Source organism: Monopterus albus, unplaced genomic scaffold, assembly GCF_001952655.1.
Source record: "Monopterus albus unplaced genomic scaffold, M_albus_1.0 scaffold99.1, whole genome shotgun sequence".
In the NCBI taxonomy this organism is placed as follows: Eukaryota; Metazoa; Chordata; class Actinopteri; order Synbranchiformes; family Synbranchidae; genus Monopterus; species Monopterus albus.
Window position 1 is genome coordinate 3931791 of NW_018127979.1, and position 14896 is coordinate 3946686.

The 14896-nt window shown below is 41.4% G+C and overlaps 1 protein-coding gene across 4 annotated transcripts in view; it reads right to left on the bottom strand.

Moving 5' to 3' along the window:
• Positions 1 to 6: 6 nt before the first annotated feature.
• Positions 7 to 14896, bottom strand: part of gsk3ba (glycogen synthase kinase 3 beta, genome duplicate a) — a 32150-nt gene continuing 17260 nt past the window's right edge. The window contains exons 3-11 of one of the 4 annotated variants that reach the window (XM_020609458.1): positions 12669 to 12752; positions 5574 to 5684; positions 4465 to 4595; positions 3796 to 3902; positions 3497 to 3594; positions 2951 to 3058; positions 1594 to 1780; positions 662 to 760; positions 7 to 201 (exon numbers count right to left, since the gene is read on the bottom strand). In XM_020609458.1, coding sequence (XP_020465114.1) covers positions 107 to 201; positions 662 to 760; positions 1594 to 1780; positions 2951 to 3058; positions 3497 to 3594; positions 3796 to 3902; positions 4465 to 4595; positions 5574 to 5684; positions 12669 to 12752 — 1020 coding nt within the window. In that variant the 3' untranslated portion in view covers positions 7 to 106. The remainder of the gene's footprint in view (positions 202 to 661; positions 761 to 1593; positions 1781 to 2950; positions 3059 to 3496; positions 3595 to 3795; positions 3903 to 4464; positions 4596 to 5573; positions 5685 to 12668; positions 12753 to 14896) is intronic. The other 3 variants (XM_020609460.1, XM_020609459.1, XM_020609462.1) reach the window with 3 other exon arrangements.

Sequence of the window (14896 nt, forward strand, 5' to 3'; positions counted from 1 at the left end):
GGAGAGCAAGGCAGAGCAGAGCTGAGCAGAGCTCACCCCCTGGCCGGGGCAATGGAGAGGCCATGGGCTGGGGCTGAGACCGGGATGGGGAGGGTGCTCTGTAGGCTCAGGAGGTGGAGTTGGAGGCTGAGGCAGAAGCGGTGGTAGTGCTGGGACCTCGCTCTGTGCTGCTGCCATCTATGGGCAGGAAGAGGAGATGACCTTTTTATTAGGAGAGAAAAAGTGACAGACAACGAGAGTATAGGAGTAAAGGTCTGTGTATTCATTAGTAAACAAGCTGGACAACACCATCAAATTGCAGACTTTGAAAAGTGTAGGCAAGAAAAGGGGTAAGTAATGTTCCTCTGTTCCACTTCTAACCACTGCTGTGAGTTCTAGCTTGTGTGGAAGACCCATAACAGCCAAGTGGAGTTGCTCCCAGGTGTAATTGTGTGAAACTGAACCAGTATGTTAGGTAAGTCAACTCTCTCTGCTCAAAGCAACTACTTCCATAGCAGCAGCTAGCACCCCCAATGCTCAAAACAACTCCCCTTACAATTAAATATATTACCATTAATAGATGCAACACATTTTCACATCAGCAGCAACAGAAGCCTTTGCAAGCAGATAAATACAGCCAGCCTGAAAAACAAGTGCCAGGTGCAGGGGGGGTGGCTCTGACCTGTGGTGGCAGAGGCGTTAGTTGGGGTAGAGGCAGCTGCCTGGCTGCGGGCATGGGCAGGGATGAGTATGGAGGCCAAAGAGGGATTACTGGACAACTCTGAAAGAAAAAGAATGGGCGATGTTATTTTTACAGAGCTACTCCCACACGTCTGCCAACAATGGAAAGATAAACCGTTATGAAAGTGAAGAGATAATATTGTAAATGGAGGAAGGAAATGGAACAAAATTTCCAGATGTGTTTATGTATAAATACAATCAAACCTGTGATGGTAGAAGAAAAAAAACAAAAACAAACAGATGACACAAGCTAAACAGTAAATCCAGCAGAATTCTAACAAGTAGGATATTTGAGTGCATGTACGTAAGCTGATATCACGGAGCATGAGAGCACCACTGAAAACGGCTAAGGCAAACAGAAGAATCCGTGTTCACCTCTCACAATCATTAAATGTAGTTAATGTAATTAATGCACATTTTTAAGTACAGAAAGAGTGATATCAGATTTCAGAATGAAATGCGTTTAGTTTTTAAACCAGAACTTTATCACTTAAGCTGCAATAAGCTGATTAACTGACTTCAGTATTTTGGTAACCGAATTGTTCCGACTTATTTTGTTAAGAAAAAAGGTCTTTATTCTTTGGTTCCAGCTTTTCGAACGTGAATATTTTCTTGTTTCCTTCATCTTTTATATTGGTAAGTTGAATATTAGATTTTTCGCTAGTTTGTGCCATTTTATATACCTCACAGTAACCGAGGAAATATCTGACAAATTAATCTTTGATGAAAATAATTGTTAACTCCCTAGTGCTAACAAATCGTTTAACCGTGATGCGATTTCTGCGGTTTGTTTTCAATTATATCTACAATGCAAAAATGACACTACAGTACCTGTTAATGGGTTCTGTTTGAGAATTTCTTTTTTGTGCTTACCCTGGGTGGTGAAGTTGAAGAGAGAAGGCTTCTCTCTCCCGTTGGGCAGTTTGACATTGGGGTCGCGCAGCTCGTCAAAGAAGGAGTGCGCACAGGCTTCTAGAGGTGTGAGGCGGGCTGTGGGTGTGTACTCCAGCAGGCGAGAGCAGAGGGCGATAGCCTCTGGAGGCGTACGCGGCCTAAACACCTAAACACCAATTAGACGCAAAGTCAGACATCAGCGGAGCTCATATCAAGTCTATTCCTCAGTGCTGTCAAGACATTCTAGTGTTTTTAACTGACTCAGAAAATTAATCTGTTGCATCTAAAGGGTTACAAGATGAAGAACTCATCAACCTGCTGTACCCATTCAAATGTAACAGCTTAGTATGAAGGGGTAGGAATCAATCAGTCAGTGCATGGATGTTGCAACGGTGAACAGCAGTAAACTAGGCATAGCGGCAGTGAGTGGCTACAGCAGGGTGCCTGGGAGATGGACAGGAGGGCCCACTACAGTGTGCTGATTGGATGACTCTGTTATCCAATGGAAGAACTGCGTGCGGGGCCGCTGAGGGAAAGGCTGGAAAAGAAAATGCCCCTTAACCTTTTAATACCTGCCTTATACAGTATCTGACTTAAAACATGCACCATTATGAGCATGAAGGGGCGAACTAGTACATGTCATTATCAGACTGAAGCAGAGAACAGAGTAAGGACAAATGGAGCCGAGTGGCATTTTTGGTCAATCTTCTGGTAAATTTGGCCCTTGGGGTTCAGTAAAAGATGCTGTAATGGAAAGGAGAGAGGTTCAGCACCATCAGCCCACCCTAAACCTATTCTGAACAGTGTTCCTGAACCTCTACCTGCTTTGAATTTCACTCTAAAATGTCAAAAACATTCATCCATCAGGCTGCTTCTCATGGATGAAAAGTGCTACAAATGGAAAAACATGTTTTCATGTTGATCACTGTGCATTTTTCAGAACCAAGAGAACCCGAAAAGATTACAAAAAAAATACTGTGGCTGTAGCACTGACAGGTTTTTTGTACCTGAGAGTCTCGAAGGATATTCAAAAAAGGCGTGGGAAGCCATTCTTTATAAAGCATAGGTAAACACTCCTCATATTACCTGTTATGAAGTTTGGAACACTTCACATGCAGGAGAAGAAATACCAAGCCTTTAGCTTGGAAACTGCATCTCCTTTCTTTCTATTAGTCTTTCTTCAGAGGGTATAAAAAAACTCAAAGCAAGTGCTGGGCATTTAAGTCCACAGGTAGCTTTGTCGGGTGGAGGTGATGAGGTTGGATGACTGTGGAGAAGCAAGTGAGCATGTTGGCAAAGCAAGCATGATCGTAGAGAAATAAAAGGGCTCCTGTACCTGTTGACTCACCTTAGTCCAAGGATGCGCCTTGATCTGGGGGAACTTGAACTCAGTGTAGTTGGGGTTCATTTCACGGATCTGCTCTCGGGTTGGGGTGCCGAGAACCTGGAAAGAAAACAACAGACGAACGCAACATTAGGTCTTTAACTTGAATTGCTTTTCATTTGTGAAAAGAAATAAAACCCTTAGAGTCAAGAATCTTTATTGTCATTATGCATAGCGCAACAAATTTTTTTCTGGCAGCTCTCAGCTTAAAAGACAGACATATTATTTACATAACACACAATTGTAAGTCAATATAAAAATATGAACAAATAAAAAGGGATGTATGGGACCTAATCAGGTCAGCAGCATGTTAGCAGCAAGAGTGTAGTAACATTATAAGGTGCAGCTCAGTGCAAATCTCAGTCTTGTGGGTGTGGGGTCCAGGTTCTGTGTCTGTCCATAGGGGGGAGGTTGTGTGTGTGACTACAGGTTAGGGGAGTGATTGATTAGTAGAGTATATGAAGACTTTTACACCCCATGGGTCACCCCTGTCATTACCTTGATAATTTCAACCAACTGATCCACTCCACTGTCACCAGGGAAGATTGGTTGCCCTAGCAACAGCTCTGCCAGTACGCAGCCGGCTGACCACACATCTAAAGGAAAAGGGAAAAGAAGTTCAGCACAAGCAGAAAAACAGGGGAAGACATGACCACAATCCGCCAGTCCTATTAGCATAAGACCAGTGGATTCACATCAAAATAAATCGTGACTAACATGTAACATCATCATTTATATGCTAATGTCAAGCTTGTCCAAGTGTTAAATGTTGAGTGCGACAGCTGGAGTCAGAATACCTATACTGGAAGTGTAGTCAGTGGCACCAAAGATGAGCTCGGGGGCTCGATAGTAGCGAGAGCAGATGTAGGACACATTCGGCTCTCCACGGACCAGCTGCTTAGCACTGCACACAAAATCAAAGCAAATAATCAGTGTCATAACCATCACAGTCCTCTGCTGCTTCTTGGCTGAAAGTAGAAACAAACCTAAGGAACAATTAAAGAATTCCAGCTTTTCTCTCTGGCCAAAGGTAACACCACTAAATGTGCCATCCCCTCTATAGCTCACTGGTTATTTAATCTGTACAAAAACTGGAGTGTCACACTATTTCTTGGCCGGGTGCAGTTACTTCCTGAAGCCTTGTTGTCACCACGAGGTTGCCAGGCAAACAGCAAAGACTCCAATAATACATTAGACATTATACAACGTATTAGTCAGCAGGGCTCATACATGTTGTTACCTAGAGACAGGGCTAGTTTTTATGCTAAGCTAAGATAACTCACTGGAGCTAGCTTCATGTTTACTTCACAGTTATGGGAGTGGTACTGATCTTCTCATCTAACTGTCAGCAAGACAGTAAATAAGCCTATATTCCAAAATGTCAAACTGTTCCTTTAAATGTCACGAAAAATCTGACCACTTTTTGAAAAAAAAAAAAAAAAAAAAAAGTGGGTTCTGCCTCTCACCTGCCAAAATCACAGAGCTTGAGCACAGCAGTCTCTGGATCCAGCAGCAGATTCTGGGGCTTGATGTCCCGATGGCAGATCCCAAACGAATGGATGTAGGCCAGGCTCCTGAACAGCTGGTACATGTACAACTACACACAGAAACACGCACACAGGTTATGGCTGCACAAACAGCAAGCTCAGTTTTCATTACAGGGTTTAGGTTAATCTCAGTGTGGTCAAGTACATGAGTTATCAGCAAATGTTTAGACAACCACATCGACACAACTTTGTCGAGATAAAATGAAACGCTTTTCTGCAACTGTGCGTCCCATTTCTCCCCCTTAGGTTCAATCAGAAGCTGGTGATTTTAGTGGATGATGCATGTATGTTCTTAATGCAATACACGTTTATCTTTCATATACATTTTTTTTAACTAGGCAGAACTTAAAATAGTACCTAATTTATTCTTTCAAACTTGGCAACTCAATCAAGCTCATTATAGTGGTACAAGATGACAAAAACTGGCTCTTTTTGTTAAGGTGGTGAGTCAACATGGGCAAGGTCTTCTCATCCTACGTTTCCTGTTATAATACTCATATTGGTGTGTGTGAAGCTAAAAAGGTCACACTCAGTGCTTCTCCGGCTCTGGAGGACTGATTAACTGTAGGTGTTTTTTTATTTTATTTTATTGTTTCACCCAGAGATAAAAATCATTTAGAGTGAAGAGACAGTGAGTAGGAGTAATGTGTAAGGAGTTTGTTTTTCTTTTTTGCCTTCACAAATTATTCTCACATTTGTTTCACATATCTGATGCAGCTAAGGAGATACTTGAAAAGCAGGGAATGATCTGTGTGCACCACATGCAAACACACAAGAGAGAGAGAACTCACAATGGAGGCAGAGATCCTTAATAGCCTACAGTATACTGTACAGTGCTGTGGGAAGGCCTAGTCCCTTTATTTTGTGCATGTCTTATTTCACACAATGATTCTTCATGATATTTTTCATATGAGATATTTTGTTTCACAACAAAGTAAAAATCATCAATTTATTTTGGATTTAAAATAGTATTAAAACAGCTAAAACACAGAATCACTACTATATACTACACACACACACTGACATACCTTTACATAAACCATGGGCAGAGTCTGTTTGGCTCGGCTGTAGTGTCTGGCCACTCTGTAAACAGTCTCAGGAACGTAGTCCAGAACCAAATTCAGGTACACTTCATCTTTCTGTTGGAGATAGGTGAAAACAACTGTAACATTAACAATAGAAGGCCACGAATGAACACACACAAATTAGTAGAATAATATAGAAAAATCTATTATAGTTTGCAACATCATGCAAAACTGACATCCCACATAATGAGTAAAACCAACATTTGTACTCATCCTTGCTACCTGTTATGTCAGTTTACTGTTTTGGATGATGCACCTTCCTCCCATCCCTTCCTCTTCACTCTCTCTGATGAACAAAGCTGTTTTGATGATGATATAATTCATAAACACCCATTTCACTGTCTCACTATGAGAGACACCACCTCATATGTTATTTTCACAGTCTAAATGGGGGGACAGGAAACCCAAACATACATCATAATGAGCTGTACACCTAGGGCGGCCGCAGACGGTGATATCATTTCCCCACTTCCGGCTTTTGGCAAGACCTGTGTTGGGGGTGGGGTGGGGTGGTGGTTCAACTCTGGAGAACACTGACCCTGAAAGGATGCTGTATCTGAGGTTTCTACACCTAGTTATTCTAAGACTTCCTTTTTCCTTTGAGTCTGACCAACGTTGGCCTACAATGAGTCATCGGGTGTTTCTTGTGAAACCATTGTTTCAGACATAGAAGTCATGACCACAAGATCATAGCAACAGCACATACTGGAATGCAACAGTTCAGATTTTTATTTATTTATTTTTAGGTGCAATATGTCTTATAGAGTTGCGTAGGAAATCACATACTGATTCACATCTTAAACCTGGCCTGCTGGTCCCTGATGGTGTGTTAGAAGGAGCAGTAGAGCCTGTAGATGACACTCTTTGACCTGCATAAGGGTTGTCTGGCATTTGGTTGTAGTTTAAGTCTTCTACAACATCCACAAAAAGACCAAAATCAACAATGTGTCCATCTCACAGTATTTTCTTATTTAAATAAGGAAATACTTCATTGGTTAGGGCCTATTTTCAGAAGTGGTTAAATACATCTGATGTGAAAAAATACACTACAGTGTCCATGCTCATTGTAATGAAGACGCGTGCCACCGAGTGCAAAAGGGTGGGTTAGACATGCGTTTTGACCATTTCTGAACAACAGCGGAGGTCGATGACTCAGAGAAATAAACTATACTAGGATTCGTCTACACAGACAATACTTGTTAACAGAATCAATTCACTGCTGACTTTGGTTTTTCATGGGTTTTGCTGACACAAAGAAAGATTTAAAATATCATGAGGCCTATCTTTTAAGGGACTTCCGTCATCCATCATTCACTGCCTACCCAAATGTCTTACACAGTATAAAACAGCTACACTGCAAGCACTTTATTTAGGCTTTTTAGGAGATATCACAAGGGTATATGTTTGGTTTAGGGGCTTGTAATTATGTGATAAACTGTACTTTTGTATATGCCACACAGCATATTACATCTGTATCGTCAGCTGAAGATGGCCCATAGGAAGATGTGGCTACAGCCCAGCCTTATTATACTGCAACATAATTTAGGACCAAGGGTGTTAGCAGAAGAGTAATTCTGCCTTGCAGGAAACATCTGGAACACAATGTGTTTCATGGACACTAAATCTTTGAAACAATATTGCCAGGGAGCTGGACTGCACCGGTGGGAAGTGAACACCTTGAGTTTTAACGGTGTTGGTGACCAAACAAACACACACCTGCCAAGACATACTGCCTCGGGATAAGAAATAAATCAGGGCTTCCGAATGAAATTACTGTAATGAAGGAATAATCTGCTGTGTCTCTTTCTTTCCCTTCCATTTATTCAAACAATCAGTGTCTGTAACTTTTTGCCTCTTCTATCTCATCTGTTAGCGGTGCCCAGCATGCAGCTTAGGGGTCCACAGAGCTGGTTCCCTGCAGGTCTGTAACGCACAACGAGTGAGCTCTTCAACAGACAACGTGGTACACTTCTGTCAGCTCAGTGCCCTGCTTTGTAGTGACTGCTCTCTCCCACTCTCACCTATCCGGTGACTGAGTGGAAAAGGAAGAGTGGGAGGACTGGGAGACAGTCACGCACATGCAGGGTTGCAGATCTGGTGAAAGCTGCATTTTCTAACGAGCTTTCAGGCCATTTACACACTCATCTGTCACACCATTACATTCCTCTGTCTCTCTCTCTTCTAACAATGGGTGTACATACATTCCTCCTTCAACAGCAAAACTCCCATTGATAACATTTGTGACGACTAGAGAGCCTGTTCCGCCTTCTGCTAATGCCACCAAAGCTATATTTGGCCTAGCAACAGTGATGACTCACTTCCTGCATCACTACAAAGCCACTTCCTTGGCTTGTTCCCAGATGGTTAGCAAGGCGGAAATCGGATTGGCTCCTCATTCACACCTGGCTAAATAATTCACCCTCTAATTTGTTAACAAAACCACTTATATCTGAACAACCGGCTCTGCTATGCATCACCAACAATCACCATGTTGTGTTGTATAAAGTAGGACAATTAACTGCATCTTGTGAAGTATGTCATCTACAGTTATGCACGTCGGCTTCCAGAAGTGTAGCTAATATTAGAATGACCAGGAAGCACAAAACAGACATGTTGTCGAGTAAGGCAATCATCCCATCAGACAGCACTTGACATAATGATTATGTAAATTCATATAACTGGAGAAACTTAAAGTCAGTGTTAAAGAATCTGTGAAATCAAGGAAGATGGCAGAGGCACATAAAGAGGTCAAGAGACAAGCAGTGAATGAATTATGCTTATTCTTACACACACTCATGAAGGCAGTTGCAACATCACACTATGCATCCAAGTCTATAAACATGTTCAGGGACCACAGCCAGATATGTGTAGTGCACTGCCATACACTCACTTGTCTCTCGCCGTTTCTTGGCGACAGCTCTACCGACTACTCACCAGATCGAGCTCATTACCCAGAAGCAATGCTGTGTAACCACAGCCCTTCTGTTACCATTAGTATGTGTTTATATTTTAAAATACATTTCCTGTAGCTAGTACTAAACAGTAAAGGCTGTCTGATGGCCTTAGCCACCTGAAAGCCACACTGTGATGGTCACACATTAACCTTCCAAGACACCCCAGGGGAAAAATGAGCCACATGCACTGGGTACGAATCCTGTCGTTTTCAAGTGCTCATCATATAAAATGGAGCAAGATTATTCGTGTCAGGTTCAGTATATATTGCGGAAACAGTCTTGAACATAATCTTATACATAATCTGATTAATTGGACATGTTCAAAGCATTTAACTAAGGTGGGAGCTGCTGTGTGCATCTTGTGACTACCCTTAATGGGCTCTGATGGTGTGTATTCTTAAAGCTGCATTAACTAAGATTTAGCACAAATTCAGATAAATCAAGTAAAAAAATGTCAAGAAGTGTCTCCCTGCTGTACTAAACCCCCACCCCACCCCCACTCTGCTATCCTCAGGCCTTGTGTTTATTTCTTGCCCTCTGTGACCACAGTTTTTAAAATCTGCACCGTACTTCTTCCACGCCCCGCTGATCTGAGGCTATAAAACATATTTTTCAAACCAGTATGGCTCATTTCAAAGACAGACTGTGGAGGTTCTCTGTGCAGGTACAACCCAGGATGGGAGCAGACCTGTTAGCCCCAACAGGCCACATTCTGTAGCAGAGAAAGAGTGCGACAAAGGACAAGGCAAGACCAGGGTTAACGTCAGTTTGGCATGTCAGAGATGGAGAGCATTAACAGCATCCAAAGGACTAAAATTTGAAACAGATGTGGCTTTCTTCCCGCTAGATGTGCAGGTACTGTAGCTGGCGAATGTGTGTATATGTCATCAGCAAGCTAGCATTAGCATTTCAATTTTGTACCTTTGTACTGAATCATTCTGGTTGTAATTGTAAACTATTAGAATTTATGCCATCAATACAACTAGAAAAGTGGGGAGTTTGTTCTACTATCAAAATGTAACATGAAGTTTCTCTTGTTTCACATAAAACTCAGTTACATGTGTCAAATATGTAACACTGAATGCAATGCAATAGTGGCCGGAACATTAGTACTGTGTTAATATTACTAGAGAAAAAACAAAACAACCTTTCCTCCATATAACTTGTGTTACTGCAGATACATCCACTACAAACAACATTAGACATACGTATTCATATTGCTAAAATGTAGACCTCTTTATTTGATATTGTGTCACTGCAATGCCACCAAAAAACACGGGCTCTATATTCCATATTCATTATTTCTGGAGCCGGTTATTACTGCTGTGCTACCTGTCTGCCACAACTGCCTCTGGCTGTCATGACATGTGACCTAGATTCAGAGACAGGGCCAAAGAGGCAAGGGGAAGCAAAGGGAGGACGGGACACTGCTTGAGTTTGTTTTGACTCTCACTTTGCCCTCAATGTTTGAAAATTAGAGGGAGAAGTTAGTTAACGCAACTTTAAATAAAGATTAGTCAAACTACTACATAGTCATTAACACAGATAACCAGTATTATTCAGTAGGACTAGTTGGTTTGTGGCTCTCTGGGAAGACAACTAAGCTACCATGTGTAGTCAGCTACTATGTGCAGTGGAACCAACATGTATTTTTCTGCCACATGGACCCCTAATTGGTTTAATCAGTTTATAATTTCATGCTTCCAGTGGTTTATACATTTTGTATTCTAACTGTGATTGAAGCTATGGTATGTAACTTAACGGTAGCACTAGCATGAAACTCCAAATCAATCCGCTCTGCTCCATTCAATGCTCCCTCTCCCTGCTCCACTATGATCTACTATGACCCGCTACACTCCGCCAGGCTTTGCCCAGCTCTTCAGATGTTTGTCGTTATGGAATTACAGTAAATGATAATGCAACAAAACTTACTGATCAAGTAGTAATAACTGAAAATCTAATTGGTTAGAGAGGTCAATCCCACTCAAAACCAGAAGAGGAAGCTAATATCTCCGCACTGCTGCCAGTGCTGTTCAATGAGTCTGGGTCACAGGAGGCTTCGACAGCACCTCTCCACACTAAGACAAGCTCTGGAGGAGATTTCTACAACAAAAATATTGGAAAAAGTTACATACTGTAGATTTAATGTTCATAGAATAAATGTGACAAAACCTGAAAGTGAGCAGAGTTTTTGTTTTAATGTCATTACAACAGAGAAAAGCCATTAGCTTCAACCTGCTGCCAAGAATGTTCACGTCAGAAAATCAAGGTAGGTTACTTGAATGCAGTTGTGCACATTTGTGTGTACATAACTGTGATTTTGAGAAGCAATAGCAGAAGAGGACAACTCTGTGTCAGCTGATTGCCTTATATGCCGCTGCATATTTTGAAGAGGTACAAGTCGACCCAGTATTTGCTGACTTGCCTCTGCTATTTGTACCTGTGGCGTTCTGTTTGTACAGCATTATACAACTGGTTAAAGGGTAAAAGTAAATACACACTGTGTGTCCAGCACAGCACGTGCCAGCAGTTACATAAGGCCACCTGCACACACACTGACAGATACAGTAGTGGTAGTCGTAGCTGTCTCACAGCTGCACCCAGCAGGAACCTTTACAACAGGACGTGAACAGCACCTACCAATCTACCAATTAACTGGTTTGTACATCTCCATCCATCCACTAACCCCCTTTTCTGGGTGCTGTTAGCATGTACCTACTTCACAAGCCCTTCCCCCTTCCCTTTTCCCACTCTGGGCTCTATGGGTGGTGAAGCCCCACACCAACAACAACGGTGCCAGTCTCTATAATTAGTCTGGAGTGACATGGTGAGGGGGGGGAGAAGAAATGGATACATGAACAGGAATGCATGCTCGGGGGGGCAAATGTGACTGCAATAGGAGATATGAACAGAAGTTGTGGATCATCAAAATAACATTCTGTTATTGCAAAAGTCAAGTTGGCAAGTTGAAGGGTCATTCCTGTGACAAGTCAGTATACTAAGAATTAGCTGTGATTCCCAGTGACCTGGTAATCTCCAGGGGAACTCGGATGGAGGGCAGCGGGGGAGAGAAAGGGACTTCCCATGTCAAAAAATACTCTATGAACTACTGTATTTATAGTAGAAAAAAAGAGGCCAGGAGGCAGACATGGCGAGAGGCAATACCAGAAAACAGACACAACTAAATTAGGCAGAAAAGTCCTAGGGAAAAGCGACAAACTGCAGCTGAAGAATGATGGCAAAACTGCTAACATGACCTACTTTATTAGTGTAATGGCCATTAATAATCATCATTTACAATGCATTATGTCGTGGCAGCATGGGAGAGCTAAATAATACTAAAATACTCTGGGTAAGTCCAGGGAATCGTAAGTTACTTCTGTAGATTTAAAAAAAAAAAAATTTCCATACACTCTTAAGCAAATTAAGGTAATGATATACCTTTTCTGCCTCTTTGCTAACCAATAAAGATCACCTGCATACACTTAACAACAAGGAACCAAAGGTGTGTATAAATATTTGAATGTGAGATTCTAAACAATGTCATTTTATATTACAAAAAGGAAGATTTCTTGATTCCTTGAACAGCATGCAATGACAGGTTTTGAGTGTAGAAAGCCTAAGAATGTGTTGAAGAGCTGACTGGATCAGATGGACTTGGATTTAATGCCTTTGTAAAATTGTATTTGGGTATGGATAAAGAAATAGAGTTAAAAGTACTTTTTATATTTCAGTATGTTTACGTGGTATAATATTAGCCAACTTTAGATCTGTGGCCATTTCATTAAGTGATGAAATGAATTTTACTCCTAGAGTTATGTCTGTACAGTATACCAGGTATAAATCTATTATCACTACTCTGGTAAGGAACCTGTGAATTATTTGAAATGATTTATTTGCACATTTAAATAAAGATGTAATGTGTTTTGTATGCCTAAAAAACATTTTTTAGGCGAGTTAAAAAAAAAAATACCCACACCACATTCATTTCCATTTGTGGGGCTAAAATGGCACTATGGGGTTATACACAATTAAATCTGCTCCCTCAGGGTAACACATGAAGAATAAGAAGATGCACACTGACCTTGTCTCCACTGGAGTAGAAGAAGTAGCGCAGGCGCACTATGTTGCAATGGTCCAACTTCCTCATGATCTGCAGCTCACGATTCTGAACACAGGAAAACATGAATAATAAGTCACATTTAAACTCCAGACATTTGTCATACTCACAAATCTTTAAGTGTGTGGACATCCAGGAGACCCTTTCTTTCTAGTGGGCCACAGCACAATGGGGGACAGTTTATTTTGAATGTGCCCGACAAGAAACTGGAGGTGTTATGTGTCAGTAAAGCAGGATTCAGCAGCAAAGCTTGCAATAGCACCACACATAAGGGCTTAAAAAAAAATCTTTATATCACAGTCTTGACAAAAAACACACATGCCACTATCATCTTGCAAAACACACATCTTGTTGTCAGCCACATCACTGGCAGCAGCTCACTTTGCAAGTTTGTCAGGAATTGGGATTTGAGAAAACTGGATGTTGGCAGCAAAAGAATGTGAATCCTCTAAATAGAAAAACGGATATTCATTCCATCATGGAATGATGAAGCCCACGGGATAAAACACGACAACACAGTTAAGTACTGTGTGGCTCGTTGCCCGTTCCCAGAAACTAAAGGATTCATGTGCCCAAATGCACCTACAGAAAAAAAAGTCCCTTGAAAGCAAAAGCAGTTTGCACAATGGAAACTGTTGTGAGAAAAAGATATGAAAATGAATGTGGGAAAGTAATTGTTACCATGGGGCCTGAAGCGAGATAAGCCTCAGACCTTCACAGGGGCATGAGAACAAAACGTAAGCACTGAACCCTAAAAGAGTGCTGCATCTACATTTATATACAATGTGCCCATGCAGAAAATGGTTGTGCATATGGACTTTCTTAAGGGTGGGCAGCAATTCAAGCATTACACAGCTATAACAGCTCCATTCATATTGTCTCCATTTGTCCATTCTCCCTCTCTCCCCCCTCCTCTTTGTCACAATGCTTTGTGCAGACTTGATCTAAAATGCTTGTGTAACATTTGAGAGACACCACTGTAGAGGCTGAACGAAGGACGGTCCAAACACACGAAAGGAAGGATGATGCAAGAACAAAAAGTAAGAATCAGTCTGTGGCAGAGAAATTGATTCATATAATAATCTGACAAAGTTATGTGCAATTTGAGTGAGTTTTGTGCTAGTTTAACTGCCAAGGTCACAAGAGCAGCATAGAGCACCTACACCGAGTATAGAGTCATGAATACTAAGCTTATTAATATGAGATGTATTACAGCTCAGGTTTTAGTCAGGATGTGAGATTTACATAAAATGACCACTTGTTTTTTTTACTCAAATTTGCACAAATGGAAATAACAGAATTAAATGCAAAAGCCCCACCCCCCCAAAAAACAGAATGACTAATTCATTGTGCTTTTATTTCTTTATTGCTACACACAGCAGTCCTACATGACGCATCCAGATTCTGACAGGAGGTGGGTGTGACATCAGCTGCTCACCTGGAACACAGTTTCAGTTTTGGGTCAAAGAGGAAAACCTGTACTTCAGTTATGTGGGGCTGAAACTAGCAAGTATTGTCCTTAATGATTCCTTTCACAATTATTTCAGTTAATTCAGACCTGAAATAATCAGTTGAATGACAAAAAAAAAAAAACGGATCACTAACAGATCAGGTTTAGAGCTTTGACTGTTGGTTGGAAAAAACAAGCTATTTGCAACTCTTGAAACAATAATTGTCTGGATAATGTTATAAAATGTGTTTCTGTTTGTATAGCCACATGACAAGCTAATAAGCTGGCTCGCTCTTGGACTGTGGTTGAAAAATAGTGAACAACTACCTCTTATGCTAGCTGACTGATTAGGTGACAACTACACAGACACTTTTTCTGCCTCTTTTTGAGGATTTATTCCATTTTTTTTTTTTTTTTTTTAACAGAGTGAGATGTCTGTCCACTAAACAAGAACTCTTCAGGTCAACAGCCAGTTACAGACAGTCCCACAAACCTAATTCACTTTACAAGCAGACACAAACACTTCCCACAGTCATTCCAACTATCACCACACACACACACACACACACACACCATACCTACACATCCTTGTGTGTGGGTCACAAACCAGCCTTCGCACCATCATTCACTCCAGGCAAAATCTTCGTCTTACAGTGGCTCAGTGGGAGTGTGTGAGGAAGATGGGACCATATGGAAGAGGAGCAGACAGGCTGTTCATTAAAGCACTGCCCAGCTCCAGTGA